This window comes from Empidonax traillii, unplaced genomic scaffold, assembly GCF_003031625.1.
Source record: "Empidonax traillii isolate 1590-97213 ecotype Southwest subspecies unplaced genomic scaffold, ASM303162v1 scaffold104:size2570737, whole genome shotgun sequence".
Lineage (NCBI taxonomy): Eukaryota > Metazoa > Chordata > Aves > Passeriformes > Tyrannidae > Empidonax > Empidonax traillii.
The window spans coordinates 867527-888379 of NW_020955297.1; the positions used below are offsets into that span (position 1 = coordinate 867527).

The 20853-nt window shown below is 42.1% G+C and overlaps 2 protein-coding genes across 9 annotated transcripts in view; one reads left to right on the forward strand and one right to left on the reverse strand.

Annotated features, from left to right (window-relative positions):
- PXK (PX domain containing serine/threonine kinase like) overlaps window positions 1-16220 on the forward strand; it is a 35792-nt gene extending 19572 nt beyond the window's left edge. For 2 of the 8 annotated variants that reach the window (XM_027882292.1, XM_027882299.1), the window contains 11 exons: window positions 333-437; window positions 596-697; window positions 1348-1509; window positions 2828-2945; window positions 3388-3466; window positions 5635-5683; window positions 6358-6435; window positions 6848-6934; window positions 7544-7613; window positions 8579-8641; window positions 15177-16220. In XM_027882292.1, coding sequence (XP_027738093.1) covers window positions 333-437; window positions 596-697; window positions 1348-1509; window positions 2828-2945; window positions 3388-3466; window positions 5635-5683; window positions 6358-6435; window positions 6848-6934; window positions 7544-7613; window positions 8579-8641; window positions 15177-15370 — 1107 coding nt within the window. In that variant the 3' untranslated portion in view covers window positions 15371-16220. Of the gene's footprint in view, window positions 1-332; window positions 438-595; window positions 698-1347; window positions 1510-2827; window positions 2946-3387; window positions 3467-5634; window positions 5684-6357; window positions 6436-6847; window positions 6935-7543; window positions 7614-8578; window positions 8642-11895; window positions 14948-15176 lie in introns of those variants that run through there. The other 6 variants (XR_003571089.1, XM_027882294.1, XM_027882295.1 and 3 more) reach the window with 6 other exon arrangements.
- Window positions 16024-20764, reverse strand: PDHB (pyruvate dehydrogenase E1 beta subunit). The gene is made up of 9 exons (XM_027882301.1): window positions 20603-20764; window positions 20329-20436; window positions 20195-20257; window positions 20076-20111; window positions 19698-19983; window positions 18862-18972; window positions 18145-18236; window positions 17838-17979; window positions 16024-17555 (listed from the first exon to the last, which is right to left on the reverse strand). Exons 1-9 carry the CDS (start codon window positions 20747-20749, stop codon window positions 17410-17412), a joined length of 1131 nt encoding a protein of 376 aa, XP_027738102.1. The 5' UTR covers window positions 20750-20764; the 3' UTR covers window positions 16024-17409.
- Between the last annotated feature and the right edge of the window lie 89 nt (window positions 20765-20853).

The window sequence follows — 20853 nt, forward strand, 5'->3', positions numbered from 1 at the left end:
ATAAAACTGGGAATGAATTTATTAGCTTAGCATGACTTAAACCTGCAGTAAAGCTGCTCATGAATAAGTGCTGTATTCTTCATCTGTCTAAACTGCCAGTCTGTTTTGTTAAAAAAAAGATCGTGGATTTTCTCTTTTTAATTTATGTGCTAATTGAATTGAAACTTCTTAGTGAAGTTTTCTTTGCATGGGTTATTCAATGTCATTGACAGAATCCAATTTATTACTTTAAATATACAATTCAGGCAATCCTTTCCTGCTTGTTAATTGAACACAAATGAATTACAGAACTAGTCATCTAAAATTTACCTATGGTTTTCTTCTTTTGGTAGCATCCCTATATTTACAAAATCACTTTTGCCATTGCCAATGAATCTTCAGCACTGGTTATTAGACCATTCAGTGAAAAAGGGACACTCAAGGACCTTATTTATAAGGTAATGTCTATCCCCCACCCCCGACTCAAATGGCAGAATGTTTGCTGGAATGACCATAGCGTGTCTTTTATAAAAGTGTTTGCCATCTATTACTGAGCAAACTAAGACAAATACTGACTTTTCTCAGCATGATTTCAATATGTGTATTTTTTTTAAAGGCAAAGCCAAAAGACCCATTCTTGAAGAAGTATTGCAATCCTAAAAAAATTCAAGGTCTTGAGCTTCAGCAAATAAAAACGTATGGAAGGCAAATATTAGAGGTACTTTTTTTCTTTGCTTTATTTACCTGCCTTTATGGTTTTTTTTTTTTTGAGGCCAACTGGTTTAGCTAGAAAAGTAGACAAACTTTTGAGCACAGAAGCTTTATTTCAGCAGCAGACTTCAAAGGTAAATGTGAGTTGAGATTAGCTGCTGAGAGTTGAATTTAGATATGTATGTGTGAGACCATTTATGACCAAAAAAAAGAAAAAAGCAATTGGTGCATGTGGAGTTTAAGTGGGAGAGAGGTGATAATGTAGTTTTTTCCTTATGTGCAAAGGAAAAGAAGTAATTCTTACACTGCAGAACATGTGCCATAAATTCATGGTCATCAATGTGTTTTTAAAATTTTTTTGATTCAAACTATTATATTCAGTAGAATTGTGAATTTCAGTTTCCAGATCTCTTTTAGGAGGTGGCTGCTTTGAAGATCAGCATCAAATGTTTGTTTTGTGTGAAGTGTTACCAGTGAAATGGGGACGAATAGACAGGCAAAGATAATGTGGAAGATCAAGTTGAGCAAGCATTCCAAATGGGGGCCTCATTTATTATGAATCTGCTGTAGTACTGGAGGATTTAAGCTGATGATCTTATGACCTTGAGATCATCAGAGCATCTTGTGACAGTGCTCCTGTATTGGATTTTTTTTCAGGTATTAAAATTCTTACATGAGAAAGGATTTCCTTACGGCCATCTTCACTCTGCCAATGTGATGTTGGATGGGGATACCTGCAAGTTACTGGATCTTGAAAATTCCTTGTTGGGACTTCCATCATTTTATCGATCATACTTTTCACAGTTTCGGAAAATTAATGTAAGATTCAGACAATTATTTCAACCAAGTCTAATGCATCTCTTTATCCTCAACCTCTGTTTGTGGAGAACTGACTAGAATGAAAAAACCTCTCTCAAGCCCCTTTTTTTAACCTGAGTTTTTCTCCATCAAATTGCTTCTCTGCTTCCTCCAAATCACTCTTTGGCTGCACAGCAGTTTTGTTGCAGCACTCTGGAGTGAGGCTGAGGCCAAAGGTAAGCAGGTAAAAGGGGAGTGCAGGTGAGTGTTTTTGTGATAACAGTGCTGGCACAAATAGAAGTACAGTGCAGTTGTTTTAAGATCTCTTTCCACCCTGGTCTTATATTTCATGGGAATGTGCTTACTGTCTATCACACGTTCTCACTTATATGTCTGTCCAGTGAGCACAACTTATTACTTGTGCTTAGGTGGGAGTATTAATCAGCCTTGTCTTTGGTGGATACTGTGTGAAAATTGATGAGATGCTTGCAGATGTCTAGCTATTCAAAACTGGTTTTTATTTGTTTGAAGGGTGTCTGTTAACTGCGGGCTTGCAAAGCAAAATATTATCTTCCTGCAAAAGTATGAAAACAAATTTACCCTGCTGCAGCAATCCAGCAGCATCTTGCCCTGCCTTTAGGCTCTCATTGTAATAAATTCCATACAGCATCACGAGATAGCTGCTTGCTGACCTTGCTAAACAAGTTCTGCTGTGTTGTCAAAGAAACGATCAAAAGTTCATGGTTAGCCCAAATCTGTTAGTGCCATCAAGGCTCTGAGCCTCTTCCGGTAAGAGGAGCCCCTTCTGTTTAAACACAGTTTAGAAATCTTGGAAATATGCTGTCTGGGAGCTTAGAGTGTGTGTACAGCTTGCACAAACCTAAGGAAGAGCAAGGGAGGCTTTCCTAGGTTTGTTTGATATGCACTTTTTTCTGTCTTTTTACCTGTAAAGTGGCAGCAGGTCCTCTTATGAACCTCATTCTCTGCTGTTTGACTTAGCTCAGAAAATGGACTTGGTTGGGATTTCTGTCACCATGTGGCTTTCTAAACTGCTGTAGGAAAAGAGCTTACAACTTCACACATTTTCACAGAACTTGACTATACTGCTGTCGCATTTTTATCATCACACACAGGAAGACAGTGGTGGCTGCTTTAGCTTGAGGCGTGAAGATTTCATTTGAGCAACAGTTACACTGGGAAATGGTTGTGGTTAAGAACTGTCTTAGTGGTTCCTCTTTTCTATCTTCACATGCAAAATCACTGTTTTTCTGCAACGGGTTAACCAGTCGTGAAAAACTAACAAGTTGTGGCTTTATTTTTTTTTTTTGTTCCTCCACAGACTTTAGAAGGTGTTGACGTACATTGCTTTGGACACTTACTGTATGAAATGACGTATGGAAGACCCCCAGACACGATTCCAGTAGAGAGCTTCCCCCCTGCACCCTCAGTGTTTGTTGGTTAGTATGCAGTGGAGAACATCTCAGTCACAGCTTCCCAGGTGCACTCTTAACTTTTACCCAAGCTAAAGTGCTGTGAAATATCAGCCTGAGATCTTTGCAGCCTGTGACCAGAAAGAATTAATACTTTGGTCAAAGAGAAAATGTGTTCTTCATGAAATATATGTAGTGTATAAGTAAAACCTTTCTTTTTGTTTTTTAGCTGAGTAATAAAGCAGTGTTTAGTAAGTAATGAGATGCCTGGATTCCCTTGCCTTATGTCTAACATTCTTGAAAAGTTTGTGTGTGTAATAGTAACACTATAATAAAAAACACATGCCACAGGGCTTCATCACTGCTTGATTGATGCAATACTTAGGGGAACATCACACAGACATTCACTCTAAATCATTTGCTGTCCTGCCGTGCAAAAATGTGTTCATTTTCATGCTTGCTTTGGTAGTGTCAGTGTTGGAATCCATTCTGACCTGTGAAGCTATGAAGAATGGCATGCCAACTGTCTCACGGCTCTTACAGATGCCGTAAGTCCTGTTCTACTTGTTTTATATTCATAGTAATGTTTTTAATTATTTCAGGAGGAGGAGCTTTTTTGCTCTTGTTTCTTTTTAGAAAGGTTTGCTCCTTGTTCTGAGGGATGTGTCCCAAATGAAGCTTTAAAATTGATAGGCTGTATAGAATCCGTCCCCTATGAACATGATGAATGTGCTTTTAGCATTTCTTTGTCTCTTGCTGTTTTGGAGCTGTTATAAATGCACTTTAGTTAGCATGATTTAAATTAATCCAGCTATTAAAGTAATGCAAGCATGATTAAGATCATGTACAGATTGATTTAAAAGATTTAGAATAAGTCTTTTTGCATGTCTCCTTCAGTAGATTTTGCTATCAGTTTACTTATGACTGGCAAAATAGATCTCTTGCTTTGCTCAGCAGTGACATTTAGACTTGTTCTGAGGATGAAATGTTGTTTTAGAAGTTCTGTCTGGTTTCTTGCAGGGTTGGCTTAGGGATTCTCTGAAGCATAGACAGACTAAATTTCCTGAACAGGCTGTCCTCCCAGAATGCAGTGAAGGAGTGAGGGCAGGTGGGGGCAGTGGGGCAAGGCCGGGGTGCAGGAAGGGAGCATTGTCAGTGTGTGACTGAGTGGAGATCACACCTGTCTGTAGGGCCACACTGCCTGCACTTGGGACACAGCATTTCCAGGGAATTTGCTGCCTCTATACCGTGACATGTCACCAGCACGTGGAGCCACGGAACCACAGTTCTGTTGGGAGGTTCTTTTATTTTTCCTAATGTGAGATGCCAGAGTCAGGACCTAATAAATGGCAGATTGTCCATACCTAAATCTGGGTCTGATCTCACAACACAGATTGCAGTGCATTTAGAACATGCTCTCAGGTTCAAATTTCCTGGTTGGGAGTCACTGCAGCCTTCAATTCCTTCTCCTCCTCCTCCTTCAAGGAGGTGGAAGGTGGAGAGAAGACTGTAAACAGGGGAGAAATACTGTAAGAAAACTCTGTGAATAGAGGAATATACAAGTCTTAAAAGATGTTGAACAAACGATCCATGCCCAGCTGCATCTGATATTTAAGATAATATACTACATCCCCTTCATACCAATATTCCTCACAAAATGTTCTACGTAGATGTGCAATGGAATGAATGTAATTAAAAGCAATTAATGTAATTTAAATACCTATTTATTACAGCCATACAAACTATGACTTCTCTTAATTTCATAAGAACATGTAATCAGAAAGGGTCAGAAAGCCCTGTAAACAAGGATGAATTGTCATGGTTTTTTAAAAATATTTTAAAATCTGCTTTATTTTTGCATTTTTCATGGAATACTCTCCTTAATGAACTTGATTCTAGACTTGAGTTTGTTTTCACTAGTATAAGCCTGGGATGATTTTCCATAGTGAACAGCAACAAAAGATCTCAGAAATATTTATCTTGGAGCCAGGTTTGAGATCTCTCTGGGACAGTTTTCTAGTATGTTCTCCAGGACTAAGTATCTTGAAATGGAATAACCGGTTTATTTTCAGACTACCATTGCCCTCTAGTGTCTTTGTTTTGGATGGAAAAGGATTAATCATTGCTGCTGACACCATAGGGGGGAGAACAAAAATATTAGATTATTTACTTTAGTTGCCTTTTGCAGAGTACAAGCAAGAATGCAGATATTCTCAAATGTTAAGTTCACTCAATTGACTTTTCACATGTTTCTTGTTAATACTAAAACAATAGTTGGGCTAAGAGAATTTTCCTAACAAGAACAATGATTTTGCATAGGTAAAATTTAGAATAAAATCTCTGGAAATCTATTGTAATTAAAGAAGCCATATATTTTTAAGGAAAAGGTGGGGGTTTTTTTTGGGGGGAACCCTTCTTAGCCTTTGATATTGTACCTGTCGTAGCAATTTTCAAAAGATCTCAGATAAACTTGCTTTCTTCTGCCATCAGTAATGACTACATGCTGAGGGTTGGATGCTGCTAATATTACAGCAGTGCTTGGAAAATAAAAAGCAGTACATAAAAACCTGTGGAAAAAAACCAAACTGTGGCCTAGGGATGAGGACAGAGAAGGAAAGGAAGAAAGAGGGGTTTAAACGAACGGTACCAGTAGCATTTTTCTGTGGTTTTGCCTATCTCTTGGGAATAATATTCCTCTCTTTTTATCCACTCACAGATTATTCAGTGACGTCCTGCTAACAAACTCTGAGAAACCACAGTTTAAGGTAGAGTTGAACATTGGTTTGCTGGTGTTTATGGAAGTGCCAGCCTGTGTTATCTACACATTAATTGACAGAGAGGGTAGAGGAGAACGAGCTTTATTTGCCTTTATGGCTCTTGCCAGCAGTATTTGGATTCCAGTGCTGAATTGTATCCTTAGAAAGGGGCCATGATGTGACCCATGAGTGTTCAAGTTGCTGTCCTGGAGCCCCTTTGTGTAGCTAATGATGATGCTCTATCTGAGCAGAGGCTGCCAAGTAATGTGGGTGCCTTGCAGTGAGAGGAGCTGTTTTTGCTACGTGAGCCCATCAGCACATTGCTGCCAGCTCCAGTGCTGGGATGTTTTGGGAGCCACATCTGGTCCCACTGGGGAGCTGCCCCAGGGCACTTCTCCTGGAAGACACGTGCCATGTGTCCTGTCAGCCTCATGGCAGTTTGGGGATGTGACTGGAGTATCAAAACGGTCACCTGTCCCTGTCTTTACAGTTTCTTTGTCCCTGCTGTTATTTCTGAGTGGAAAAACATGCATCTAGAGTCTTATTTTCTATTCACTAAAGGAATGGTGCCAGAACTTGGGGCTTTAGATGAGCAATGTGATGAGTGGTGAGGTGCGAGCAGTCAAGTTTTGTTTTCCTTTATCACAATTTGTGCTATGTTTTTGTTCCCCATTCTGTATTAGATTCCTACCAAGCTAAAAGAGGCATTGAAAGTCTCCAAGGAATGCATAGAAAAGCGGTTAACAGAAGAACAGAAATTGGTAATGTCTGCATTTCTGTATTTCCTACAGAAATTTCATTTCCTCCTATCATTTTTACATGCAGAAAACGAGTTTTTACTCAAAAGTGATTTTGAGTAATGTAGGCTTTCTTCAGCAGATTTGCTTTTCCAAAAATGCAGTATGAGAACTTGTAGAACAGCTGCTGACTGTGTGGCATTTCACTGTTTTAGGTGATGCAGCTTCACAGGCAGTGGCTCCCAAGTTAAAGGATAATTTTGACTGCAGTATGAACCTCCATCCTTTACCAGTAACAGTAAAGATAAAAACTAAAAATGAAAAAATAAATCTAATTAACTGACTACAGCATATTTTCTTGTACCTCAAATGTGTTGCTTGAAAACATTTAAGATCTTAACATGGTTCTTTTTCCAATTTTTCCTTCATTTTGAAGATTCACCAGCACAGAAGGCTGACAAGAGCTCAATCTCATCATGGCTCTGAAGAAGAAAAAAAGAAAAGGAAGATCTTAGCACGAAAAGTAAGAAATATTTAAGTGGGTTTCTCACGCAGAAAAAGATGTGTATATTTTTTGAATGTGTAGCATGGACAGGTTTGGCCACAGGTGCGTGGCTCTGTTCTATCCTGTGTTTTTCTGTGCTACTTCCCGATTGTTTTCACTTCTGTAACTAAGCTATGTATTTACTGAAACGTTGAAGTTACAATGGTAGCTGACTTGCAAATTGCTTTAACCCGTGAGAGGTTGCTGTATGCACCCAGTCTTGGTTAACAGCTCATGCACAGACGAGCTGCTGTGCTGCTTCCCAGGGAGGGCACTGGAGCCTGTTTCAGTCTGCTCCTGCAGCACTGTCTGCTTTGCTCTTCCTCTCTGGTGGGTCAGTTTTCTGCCTTTCCCTTGGGGTCAGAGGGCACTGGAGTGGCTCTGATGCCTGCCTGGAGATACTTGAGCACACAACAGCCTTGCTGCTCTTGTCAGCATGGGTTGGGGATGGGGGAGAGGAAAGCTGGGCATTGATAAACCTTGTGTGATACAGTAGATGGCTGTTATGAATCTGTTTGTCAGTTCAGTCCTTATCACAAAAACTGATTATTCATTCCCATCTTCTATTTCCTCTGCTTCCTTTCAAAGAAGTCAAAACGTTCTGCCTATGAAAGTGGGGAAGAACACTCAGCAAAATACAGCAACTCAAATAACTCAGGTAACTACAGAGAGAAAAGTTTGCTTCTAAACATCTGTGTAATTTTTTTGTTGTTATTGTCATTTTCTATCTGAAAACATCCAGGATTACGATCAGTTTACATGCTAATATTGGACTGCCAAAGCCTGATAGCCACTGCTTTGGGTATTTAATAATAGATAAATTAAGGGCTTAAAAATATTGTCAACGTTAGATTTGCAGCTGCTTAATTTGAAGTAATGTTTCTCTCTTCTGTGCCTCATTCTTAAAACAAAACAAAACAAAACAACAAACCCAAGCCAATCAGTCTCTTTATTGAGACTATATTTGAGTTGAATAACAATATTCATTATTTAGGCTATTTAAAAATGGAGTCTTCAGGGAGACTCTTTATGGTGATCTGTATTACACAGTAAGGTGTAATGATGAATGAGAAAATTATCCGTTTAATTGCTGCTTCAGTGCCAAATTCTGAAACAACAGAGCCTTTGACAGGTCTTCATTTAGTTAAAAGGTATGGAGCAGATAAAAGTTGACTTGCTTTGCTAAAATGTGTCCAAAAGCAGCTTGTTGTGGAGTAGTTGGATATCAGAGTAACTTGTGAAGTAGAGCAACTGACTGAATATCATCTCTTAGGAGAGATGGGTGCCATCCATGCAGTGGCACAACTTTTAAGGGGAACAGAATTTGGACACTGAAACCAAACAGCCCAAGCAGCAGAAAAAAAAAAGTGTTTCCCAGAGAGGAATAGTGTTGAGTGCACTTCCTGTGTGTTTGGAGATCCTCTGATGCTCTGTACTGTAAAGCTGCTCTGTTCAGATTGGGTCCAAGTGACACTCTTCCTATGAATGGGAATCTTTCCCAAGATTTCAATGGAAGGATTGGATCTTCAATGAATAAAGTTGGCCTGTTTCCAGCAATCTGTCTTATCTGACTGTTGAGCTGCTGTGTCACAGCTGTAGTTACTAGACTGTTGTTTTATTTAGCAGGCTCTGGGGCAAGTTCCCCGTTAACATCTCCATCATCCCCCACTCCGCCCTCTACAGCAGGTAAGTTCAAGACTCATTATTTATGGTTTTGTTTTTTTTTAAATTGCCCTCTGCTCCTCAGTGGTGAGTGTTTTTTCCAGGGATGACTAAGGGATGGTGGTTTTCAAGGATGGAACACAGAGATGACAGTTATCTTGTGTCAGCCTGTGTGTGGGCATGTGCTCTCATTTGAGGACCATTTAATAATCTCTCCTGAGATATACATGATATGATTTATCCATAGAGTGTAAGTGCTTGCTTCAAAGTCTTTTTTACTCCAGGCCTACTGACAGTGCTACTTTCCAGACATTTTTTGGGCCTCATGTTGCAGTATGTATTTGTTCTGGTGTTAATGGTCTGTTAATTTTGAAATACTGCTTGCTCATCCCTTGTGTATTGTCTCTTTACTCCTGTACTGCTGTGATGTATTTTCAGAAATTTTGGGTGCGACAAATTCAGTGGTTTAGGCTGTGAAAATCTCCCCAATCAGCCCATTGATAACCCACTAGAGCTGGTAGAAACAAGACAGAGACTGATTTGGGTTAGAAATAATATCTTTATTATTTTTGACCAGTTCTGTTTTTCAGTTTTCAGGGTAGCTGTGCAGACGTTTGCTAATGTTTAGGACAGGGGATGCAAAGCGGTGAAGAATCTGCTTGAGTGAGCAATAAAGATACTCTGGAATTTTGATTACAAATCTGAGTATTGAGCAATAGTGGATGTTCTTCAGGCTGAAAGGCTGGAAGAGGAGCACTGGCAAACATTTCTAGAGGGGAAGCAGTCCATAGCATTGCGGTTTCTTATGGTGACTCATGCCATAGGATTTCCAGTCCCAGGAACTTTCTACACAGCACAACTCAGTAACTGAAGTGATGCAATCAAATTTGTGTTTGCTGTGAATGATCTTCCAAAGGACACTGCAGTCTGTGTGATGTAATTCAAATCAGTCATGCTGAAATTCAAATTAGTAATTTCTCCTTCAAGTTGAGGGTATGAGAAATGTGTATCTTAGGAACTAACTTCTCCCAGTTAGCCTAAACAAAATAATTACTGTTATTGTGTTGCACAGTAACAGTGCTGCTCTCAGGATGCACCCACTGTTAGCTGGAAGGTTTGTTGCAAGTTCTGTGTGCTTTAATAAAGAAGTAGCTGAAAATGCCAAAGAAAACCTCATGCCTCCAAAATGGACGCATGTTTAGCAAACAATTTTTTGTTTTTGCAATAAAACTACCTTTCGGTTATGTTTTAACTTGGACTTGTTGGAACTTGGTTGAAAGCTTTTTCAAGTTTTAAGTATGTGATGCAGGTTTATGTGTTGATGTGACTCAAATGGCTAAAAAATGGCTCAAGTTTGGGCTCAAAACTTGTCTCTGTTCAAACCAGATTGTCACAGTGTCTTGTTCACCTTGCTGCCAGTGTGCTCCTGATGACTTGTGGTGATCAACCCCATCTGACCCGGTGCACGTGGCCCTACCTGCATTCATGGGAAAGGGCTTCAGTGAGCTGATGGCTTGGATGTTGTTTATGAGGTGTAAAGGCAAGCGGCACATTTTCAGGAATGCTTTTGTGAGTGGAATTCACAGAAGAAATTTCAGATATTAGTTCTAAGAGAAAACTAGTGTGCTGAATTTTTTCACCAGCAGTGTTGTAGTTTTAGCCGTTCTAAGCAGGTGTGGTACTACTGGCTCAGTGAAAGAGACCCACTGGCCCCATGGTAGGACTGTGACAAGTGATGCCTTTGTAGCTGGTATCTCTCTCTTCCAGTTTCTGTGTACTTACTAAGGGTATTTACCTCTAAACCAAAATTGTTTGTGGGTATCAGTGTGGTGAGGTGATTCTCAAAAGGGCATTGAGGCTTTCAGTCTGTCTAGTATGGTTTGGTTGTGGTCGTGTTAGAATCAGGGCATCTCAAAGCATCCTGGTGATGTGATGCCAAGGCAAAATGGAGGCTGATGAGGAAAAGTGCACCCAGCAGAAGCTCTTGCCATCATTTGGTAACCAACCAAACCAGTGTGATGTGTGGCTCTGTGCAGAGCCAGAGACACTGACCAAAGGGGAGCGGGCTCCAGACTGACATGTCCTGGGGAAGGAACCTGTTCAGGGGTTTTCTCACACGTTGAAAGGTGCTTTGTCTCTGAACAAAGGCCTTGTGAGATGTGGCTTGCACCAGAGTGCTTGGTATAGTCGATGGAAGACAGACTAAGAAATAAAATGGTGGTTGGCTTTTACTGTCTTTGTAATGGCAGCTGCAGCTGTAGGATTGAGTGCATGGCCTGCTTTGAGGGGAAAGGTGTCCACTGGAAACATCGGCTCTTATGGGCTGCTGTCATTGGTGAGAATGTTTTGGGCTGGTGGTGTTGCAGATACTTGGCTAAATAACATCTTTGAAGGACATTGGTTAGATCATGGCAAGTGATTCTAATGCAACATCCTGTGTTTCTGATGTTCTCCCTTGAAGTTCTGGTTCTTTTTTTCTCCACAGTTCTTTGCTTCCTTGAAAATCTGTTTTGTTGTCTTTGTGGATATGAGTTATGGCTAGGATCAGAAGAGATGCAGAATGCTGTGATATGGGTTATTTAAAACTTCACTGAATCTTCTCTAAAGCTAAAAAGCCCATAAAATATCAGCATGATGTTTTACAACAGAGAAAGGTTTGTGGGGTGTTACTTTTGCTTTCCTGGGCTTTCCTGCAAGAACAAAGTGAGAGTTGTACTTAACAATCTTTGTCTGTGCCAATTATTCTAAACCCTTCAGCACAACATATGTTTCATTGGCACCCATATGGTGCATCTTGCCTGTCCTTCACCTTTCTGTAAGAGAATTTGAATGCTTTAGGAAGTGCTTTTCCCGAGTTTCTCTGACCCATAGGTGTAAATACAGGTGTTAATACAGCAGGAAGTGTTCCTTGAACTGAATGGATTTCGTCTCCTATGGCTAATCTCCCTGCAGATTTCTTGCTAAATTTCTCTAAATGCACTTTAATCCTGTAAAGGCTGAATTATGGCATGTGCAGCTGGAAGCATGTGTGCTGTATTTGTTGATAAAGTATAATAATGCCTAGAGCGTGGAAAATAGTGGTTCATTATTCAGAATTGGACAAAGTATTGTAAATATGTATTGAAGTAGTCAATCCGCTGTCCTCGTATTTGTCAGTGAATAAGAATGTATTGACTTTTGTACTAACTTTTCAGCTAACAGTATCTGTTTTTCTCACTTTGACACGAGAACCGGATGATTAACTTGTGTCCTCTTTCTTTCTCTGCTGTCTTCAATAGAGCATGCATCATTTTGAACGTGAATTTTCGGAAAAGTAAGCTAATGCTGATTTATCTCTTTAAAGATGCTCTGTTTCTGAATGGGAAAGTTGAATGCAAATCTTGAATTTACTTAGTATTGGGAGGGAGTAGAAGAAAAAAATCTGAATGTTCCTACATATTATTTTAATGAAATACAGCATCTTTAAAACCTCACTAAAATGATTTTCTTTGTTCGCATCCCATTCTCAGCCAAGTTTTTAATGCTGTTTGCACAATTACTGTCACTTTAAATTCATAATTAAGTTTTTGTTTCAATTCAGGCATCAAGTTTACAGCATCTGATTTACTTCCTATTCCTTTTAACACACTCTTTTAACAAAAATGTCCCTGTAAAAACCCTTGGTAAGTTCTTGTTTGAGTGTTTTATTCTTACTACTGCATGAATGAGTAGAATGTGTGTGTGCAGGCAATGTCTTCCAACGTGTGTATTGGAAAGGCTGTTGCTGACAACTGAGCACTTGTCTTCAGTGTTTTCTTTCTAGTAAATATAGGAAAATATATCACTGTTGGGCAGAACAGTTTAATCTGTACATGTAACTACATATGAGTACACGTGTGTGAACTCAGATGTCCTTTTCACCACTCATGTCAAGAAGGGAAGGACAGCTTGGTTTGGATTGACTAACTGAAATGAATGGATATGAAGATTTTTGGAATCACGCTCTTAATTACCAGGTTCAATATGTAATGCTCTTGACTAGTCACATACCATTCTGAGCCCTGTATTTACGTTTTAAGGCAGAGTTCAGGTGTAAGAGTATCATTGTCTGTTATCAGTCTCACAAGAGTTTTATTGCATGATGTTGTCAGCAGCTCAATTTCAATAATAGTGAGTCTTGAGGAATTTGACAATTTTCCAGGAAGGAAGGTGACCTCTCCCCCTACACTTCCCTGTCTTTTCTACCCAAAATAACCAGACCAAAATTTGAAGATAGACATGGAATCTTGGCCCAATCATACTAAGTCATCCAAGCATTTTGTGTCGTTTTTGCCCCGCCCCCTGTCAAACATGTGCCTTCTTCCACTGCACGTGTTACCGTTGTATTTGTATTCCCTGCAGTCCTGGCTGCTGTTTTTGTGGTCAATTCCCTATTGCATCTTGTACAGCTACTTGCATAGCCTCTTCAGCCTCACCTTGCAATTCCAGACAAAAATCTTGTCTTTGTTCTCTGCAGTTCTTGGCATCTCTTTGAAGCCATTTAATCTCTGAGTAGCTGCTCTTGCTGCTCTTACAGCAGCTCACCTGATCTGTTTGGGGACAGGTTGGTGTGCCAGTCCTATAGCTTCTGCTCTGACCACTTCAGTCATAAAATGGTTACTTGAACTATTCTTGGTCTTGTTCTTCCTTTGGCAAAGTGCCAAGTTTTCTTTTCCTGGCAGTCCATCCATGTAAGAAACAGGACTCTGACCCAGGGAATGGTTTTCCAGTATTTCTAAAAGTAAATAGACTTACATCTTTGGCAAGTGTAAAAAGCAGATTTGGGTAAGTTAGAAGCCAGTGTGTTTTGTTTTGATTATTTCAGAGAACAGTTGATCCACATGCACCAGGAACATTAAATTGTTTCAGTTGATCTCTGGTATTTCTGTTAGGACTTGAGTATTTCCTCTGGAAGGGAAGAGAGTGAATATGAGCTCAATATGTACTTCCATGTTTTGTTTTCACAAAAGGCTTTCATGCCAATAAGAATTTCTCCTGAAGAGCTGGAATTGCTACAATCACAGCACATACTAATGTACGATGGCAAAATTGGACACTGTGTGAATACTTTGCATTTTGAGCTTGATTCCATATGAGAGAAGTCTCTCTTCAAAGACTAGTACAAACAGAAAATGAGGGAGCTTTGAGTTATGTCTTTCATGTAGTAGTGTAACTGCTTAATAACAGCAGTTATGTTTTTACTGCTACTTTTTAGTCTGAAAACAAGTGTTAGTGAGGAATTGAGAGAGAAATGGAGCACAGAGAACTTTTGTCTGCTTTTTTTCCTGTAGTTAAGCCTTATCCATTATCAAATACCTCTTGAGTCTGTGTGGCATAATGTCCTTCAACTGCTTGGTTTTTTCTCACTTCATAGCAAGCAGTTCTACTTCAGTAACCAGTGTCTTGGTTGCCCTCATGTTGTTTTGCTTTGTGCAGTATCTTTCTTACCAGTATATTTCTCCTTGTAGGTTAGAGCTACTGGAAGCAAGTGTTAGAATATAGGTGCCATTTACCTCTCTAGTCTTCATGTGGAACAAGTATGATCTAGATGATGGAGTTAAAATTCACTGCTGAATAGTTCTAAGATACTAATCATTATGCCCCTACTCCTTCCAGAATATATGAGACAAGACAGGCCTATTATTCCTATACTTGTGTAGAAATGATGGTGCAATGTGCAGCAGCAGAGCTGCCCAAGGTCAGGGTGTTTGGCAGAGCAGCCTAGGGCAAATTAGGCCACTTGCCTGGATCTAAACTGCCAGAAAGCACCTCCATGCAGGCCCTCACTGCTGGACTAGCTCCCCACATGCACTGTGTGGGCTCTGGCTTTCCAGGGAGTCAGGATGTGGAGGCTGAGGAATGATGATAAGCACACAGTGAATGCACAACTGGGGTGAAGAGCAAAGGCCACAGTGTAAAGGTGGCTGGTGGGAACAGGAGAGGCAGGCAAAAGGTGTGTGTCATAGTGTTGTGGCTCATTCAGTCTGTCAAAGAAGCATTTGTTGCAACATGTTTGACGAAAGTGGACAGCGGAAGTGTAAAACACTTCCAGAAAACTCTATCTGCAGTTAGTACTTTAAAAATGGACTATAATCTAACCAAGCAAAATGGTCATCACAAATACTACAGTGATGTGGTCCTTCAAAGAACATAAAGTGTGTTAAGGAAGAAAGAACAGGTAGTAAAATTTGCTTCCAGTCTCTGTTACTGTTCATGTCCCAGAAAACAAACTGCTTTACAAGGGACAAACAAGAGTGGGGAAGTCCCATTAAGTGATCTCCATTTTCTTCAGATCACATTTGAGTCACGTTTTACATCAGGCTTCATTTTAGAAGTGTCTCAGATGACACAACTCACCTGCAGATAGAGGAATTTGATCACTTGGGCATTTCCCATCTGTTCTGTTCTTCACACTCCACTGGCATTCAAGGGATGATGTGAGTAGTGCAGGACTGACCAAGTCCAGCCAAGCAGCCACAGTCCTCTGTGGCAGGACACCCCCGGCATAATCAAACTGTATCTTCTCTCCCTGGCTCAACAGGAGCATCGTCCATACCCCTAGCACCGCCTCCGCCGCCCCTGCCACCAGCAGCTCCTCCCCTGAGTGCAGAGGTGCCAACGCCGCAGCCCGTCAGTGCGAGCCGGGGAGCCTTGCTCAGCTCCATCCAAAACTTTCAGAAAGGAACTCTGAAGAAAACACAGACATGCGACTACAGTGCTCCCAGGATCAGCTGAGGCCACTGGTCACTCCAGGATTGAATTCCCTCTCCCCCTCCTGTGCTGACCCTCCTGACCAGCAACTGACCCAGCAGCACCGACCATGCTGGAGCTCCGTTCTCCCCGATTTCAGCTTTCCTCGAGCAGCAGCACTGCCCTGCCTGAATTGCCTCCCCATGCTGTGCTAAGTACTCCATTCTTTACTTGGGTTTCAATTGTGTTCTCTGGCTACAGTTGCAAGGGTACAGCAGCTTCAATATAGCTGAATACAAATCCGAAAATAGGAATGACCATGATGATGCATTTTTTCCTAATTCTATTCCACCCTTTTTTTCAAATTACAGGGATGTAGTTTTAGACTGCTCAGTTTTTCAACTCTTTCCATGCACTTGTAACTCATTGTAATTCTTGCTGCATTGAATCAACAAGTTTTGTTTTCGATAATCCAACCTTTAATGCATACTGCACAGGTGAGGGAACTGGAGAATTAAATCTTATTCCCACCATATTTGCTGGTGGAGTTAAAATGCTGTCTCATTAAGCTTGTTTAAATGGACATCCTACCTGCCACTCCAAGGGAAAGTGTTTTTAAATGAGGAAATGGTTGAAATGGGAGTTAATAGGGCACTGGGATGTTATTCTTGATTTAGTTAAATGCAAAGTTACTTCAAGTTAATTCTACAGTTTAAACTTTATTGAAAGATCCTTTTTGATTTAAAACCTTAAACAAATTGCACTTTAAAGGATTATAGATAATCCATTTTTTTAAATTCAAGTACATCAGTGTTTGTTACTATGCAGAGAATGTCTGTACAAAGTTTCATGTAACCTGTGATATCCAGTCATTTTTATTAAAATGTTAATGGAATTCCTTCAGTGGTGTGTGGTGGGTATGTTCAGCTGGGATTGGCACCTGCAAGCCACACTTCCTAAGAACCTAACAGCACCTGTGCTAAAAGGAATACCCCAAAAGGTATTCCTGGCCCTTCCCTGAAACAGGATCTGAGCTCTTCTGGCTGTTTACTGAAGTATGTCCTCTCCACCTGTTCCCTGGGAAGCCACTGACCTGGGGTGCAGAGCAGGCCCTGCTGCACAGGCCCCTCAGGGCAACTTTCCCTCTGTACCAGAAGCTGCTGAGGGGAGCCTGGCAGAGCATCCCTGCCTGGCAGGACTAGCACTCAGCCAAACCCTGGGATGTGGTGTCCTGCCAAAAGGCTGCCTTGACTGCTCCCCAGCTCTTCACACAGTCTGCACATCTGCTGCTTCAGACAGGCTCAGTACAGCTGAATAAAGGAACTCATTTTGTACTGCAAGACCTACAGTGGGAACATGCTGTTGTCAGCCCAGGCAAGGAGTTACAGACACCCACAAGGAGCTGAGCCATAAAAGCAAAGCATCTGGACATGCATTTTTTTAATCACTCTATGCGACGAGGAAAAGTTAGGTAGTGTTTCCCATCTCATACTGAAGAGGATCAGGATCTTTATTTAAGCTCTTGTGCAGAAGCCTTTCTGCATGTGTGGAGCTCTCTTCAAACCAAACAGGGTCATCACCTCCTAACCCACACTGTGGGCTGCCACAGCCTCTGTGTAGAGCTGCACTGGCAGGCAGGGCTTCACCCATCCAGTCTGGTCATTCCTTCTAATAGGCCTTGTGACCATGGGCTCCTGCAGCTGTACAGCACTGGGGGCCTGCTCTTGCTCTCTGCAGTTCTGCACTAAACCACTGCTCCAGCGGGTTTGACACAGCTCCTCTGGTACTTAAAGCCAAGCAAAAACTGAGGATTTTTTCCTCACTCTGAATTTAGAATGGTATTTCTCCACAAACAGTAGCACTAGCTCAACTGTACTGTACAACAAACAAGCATTACCACATTACTGCATATATGAAGTGTGGCTTAGGGGGTGTAACCCCATATATAAATATTTTGGGAGGTCACTATACTTTCCCCACTGTACAAAAGTTCATGTAGCTTATACAACATAAATTATGGATACAACTTGCCCAACGCCAATAATGCTTTGTAAAGCAGGTACTTTAAAACATGTATTTACAACTTATATATTCAAAGCTTTTTTCACTGCAAATACTATATCCTTCACTTGAGGTATGCAGTTATCCTCTAAGATCTTTGCGTAAGGCATAGGGACATCGGCACCGGTAACACGCACAGCTGGAGCATCCAAGTAGTTAAAGGCAGGTCCTGCAACAGAAGACAGTGTCAGGTTGCCATGTAATGTGGTTTTCTCTTGATTTTTGGATTTCATTCTGTTAAAAGTTTTGTTCCTGTAGCTCTAATATTCCAGAGAGTGCTGTTCCTGCTTGTTTATCTTCATTCACTATGGTTTTTGCACCCACCCTGTAAAAATCTCTAGAGAAAGACAGCCAGGCTCCAGCTCCTCAGATGTAACCCCTAACTCTGCCTTTGCCAGGCTTTATCAAGAGTAGGGATTGAGATCAAGACACGAACTGCAAAACTTGGTACCTTCCATGATCCTGGCACAGATTTCCGCTCCTACTCCAAACTGGGGCCAACCTCCTTCTACAGTGACGAGATGGTTTGTCTTTACCACGCTGGCTTCCACTGTTTCGATATCCATTGGTCGAATGGTTCTCAGGTTTATAACCTGGGGGGAAAAGGGATGAGAGCTTTGCTGTGACCTGAGCCCGTCAGTCACCACTGTTTGACAAATATAAGCAGCTTATAGTTAATACACTGAAGTTTTGCAGAGCCTGCGTGAGAAGACACCCCCCCTTGAGAGAAAGAGAATGACAACAGAAATCCCACTCACCTCACACTCTACACCTTCTTTAGCAAGTACAGTAGCTGCTTCCAAACAATGGCCAACAGGTCTTGAGTGTGACACTAATGTAACATGAGTTCCTAGAAGAGACACAAGTGTTAAAATAGACAAAAAACCCTTAAGATTTTAAGTTTTTTTCCCTAGACTTCAGGCTCCTTTCAAGTTAACATTAAGATTCTCTTGTAAATTTAAGTTCCTTATGTTTATTTGAAATGCTGAGCCCAGACATAGCAGGAAGAGAGGAAGACCTGTCCTAAGACACAAATGTTACTCTTGAATTCAGGGAACTAAAGAGGTATTCAATATAATTACCAAGTTATCCTTTTCAAACATTCATATAATTCAGTGGTAAATTATGAACAAGTGGGGTGAAACACTACAGTGACCCCTTTTTTGCATTTTTGACAAAAATTATATACTTAGGTGAGGAAAAGAAGTGTTTCAGCCATCACCTACTTTATCTCTACACTGTGGAACAAATCCTGTAGAAGGATATTGTTTTAATTGAGATCTGGATAATCAGGTGATGTTTCCCTAAAAGAGCAACAGAACATGAAACCATACTACTGGATAAAAGAACATTTGAACACTTGAAATTTGAAATACTTTTCTGTGCCCTGTGACAGCATTACCCTGAATAGCTGAGGTTAAAAGAAGTCCCCAACTAAGTCAGTTAATAAAGAAACAAAAATATTCTCATCTTACCTTGCCTTTCTATCTTAGCTTTTCCAATTGGAATAACAAATTCCTTTGACTGTGCCTGTTCAGACATTTCAAAGGGAACACCATATAGTAATTCATTTTCCAGCATCACAACTAGAAGAAAACATACTTGGATTAACGTGTATGTCTGCAGGCACAGGGCTGCACTCACCATCAGCAGTCCTGCAGCAGTTCAATACACTAAACCCATCCAGGCAACAAGGGAGTGAGGAACATGTTTGCAGACACAATTAAAAAAAAAAACCCTAAATCAGAGTCTTTACTTCAATGCTGAAGCATTTGAAAAGCTGTCTACAACTAGTCTGAAAGGAGATCATGTAGTTTACTTTCAGTACACGATATGATCACCTTTCTGAAAGGTCTCCCACTTTTCATTCACATTTGTGAAAAATAAAGACAAAGGTTGCCCTGCTTTCAATAAATGACATTTTGAATTTATCACTTGAATTTCACGATCTGTAAAAATGAGTTACTTTGGCGCACTGTATATGCAGGAAGACCTCCTGACTTGTCTTCATCCTTTTTAATCCCTTTATGATAGATTTATAAATGCTTCCAGGTTTTCTGGTTGAAACCAAACTCACACTAAAGCGGTGTACCTGGGCAACAGCACAAAATCAGTCTGCTGTTAGCAAGGCAGGGGACTGTTAGGATAAGCCCTTCTGTCTCTGTAAGTACCTTAAAGCTGCAGTAAAGAAAACCTGAGTGCTTTAGGGTTTAATGACTTTTTTGCAATATCTTTTAAATGGAGCAGGAGGGGAAAACAGCCATTCCTTAGGACTGAGCGCCGAGTATTGCTGCGATCTGCCCGTGCTCACCTGGATTGTCATCCCGGATGGATGCTTTCAGCAGACCCTTGGCATCCTCTGCACTCCAGGGACTGACGACCTTGAGGCCGGGGCAGTGGCCGTACCAAGCTGCAAAGCACTGGGAGTGCTGGGCGGCCACTCCGGCCGACGCTCCGTTGGGGCCCCGGAACACGATGGGAACGCCGATGGACCCCGCAGACATGTAACAGGTCTTGGCAGCAGAGTTTATCACCTGGTCGATGGCTTGCATGGAGAAGTTGAACGTCATGAATTCACACACCGGTCTCAACCCTGCCTGTTAAATACGTTAAAACGTGTTAGCGTGTTTTTACCTAAAAACAGTTTAATTTTTAAAAGCCAGAAGAGGAAGAATGCAGATGTACAAACCATAGCAGCTCCGACAGCGATTCCTGCGAAGCCCATCTGAAAAAGAAGGAAACCAAGGGGTAAGGAGCAGGGAGCAGCTGATGGAGGGATCACCGGGGTTGCAGACAGGGCAGCCTCACCTCGGATATCGGGGTGTCGATCACTCTCTTGTCCCCATACTTCTTCCAGAGGCCCCTGGAGATCTGCAGGGCAGGAGACAGGAGTCACGGCCTGCCTTAGGCCCTTTCCCGGCCCGCCAACGGCCTCCACAAACCTTGTAGGCGCCATCGTACTGAGCCACCTCCTCGCCCAGCAGGAAGACGCGCTCGTCCCGCTCCAGCTCCTCATCCAGCGCCTGGTTCAGCGCGTCCCGCACCGTCACCTGAGAGACAGCGGCAGCCGGGCTGGGCGGGGGCACGGCCGCGCTCCCCGCCCGCCGGGAACCCCTCAGCCCGGGGGCGAAGTCATCACGCCCCCCGCCCCGGGACCGGACCCTGCCCTGCCCTGAGGGGCGCGAGCCCCTCCCCGGGGACAGTCCTCCCCGCTACCTGTATGGCGGCAGGCGCGGAGGTGCGGAAGCCCCTGCGCTGCTGCAGGGGCTGCAGGGGTGCGGGCAGCATCGCCCCAGCGCGGCCCCGCGGGGCGAGGCGGGCGCTCCTGCCCAGGAGCCGCAGAGCCGCCGCTGCCGCCGCCATCTTGCCCGTGTCCTCTCGCCCTGCGCCCGCCGGGCCCCGCCTCCCGCGCGCGCTATCGCGAGAGCGCCCCGGCGCGCGCGAAAAGGGCCGAGCGGGGCGCGCGG

Bases quoted from the DNA above. Each gene is read 5' to 3' on its own strand.
- PDHB (XM_027882301.1), bottom strand. From the start codon at position 20,749: ATGGCGGCGGCAGCGGCGGCTCTGCGGCTCCTGGGCAGGAGCGCCCGC. The intron at 17,980-18,144 runs GTGAGTGGGATT...TTTTCCCCCCAG, and splicing joins AAGAAGGTGTAGAGTGTGAG to GTTATAAACCTGAGAACCAT. The intron at 17,556-17,837 runs GTACCAAGTTTT...CTTCTGTTGCAG, and splicing joins CTGTGCCAGGATCATGGAAG to GACCTGCCTTTAACTACTTG.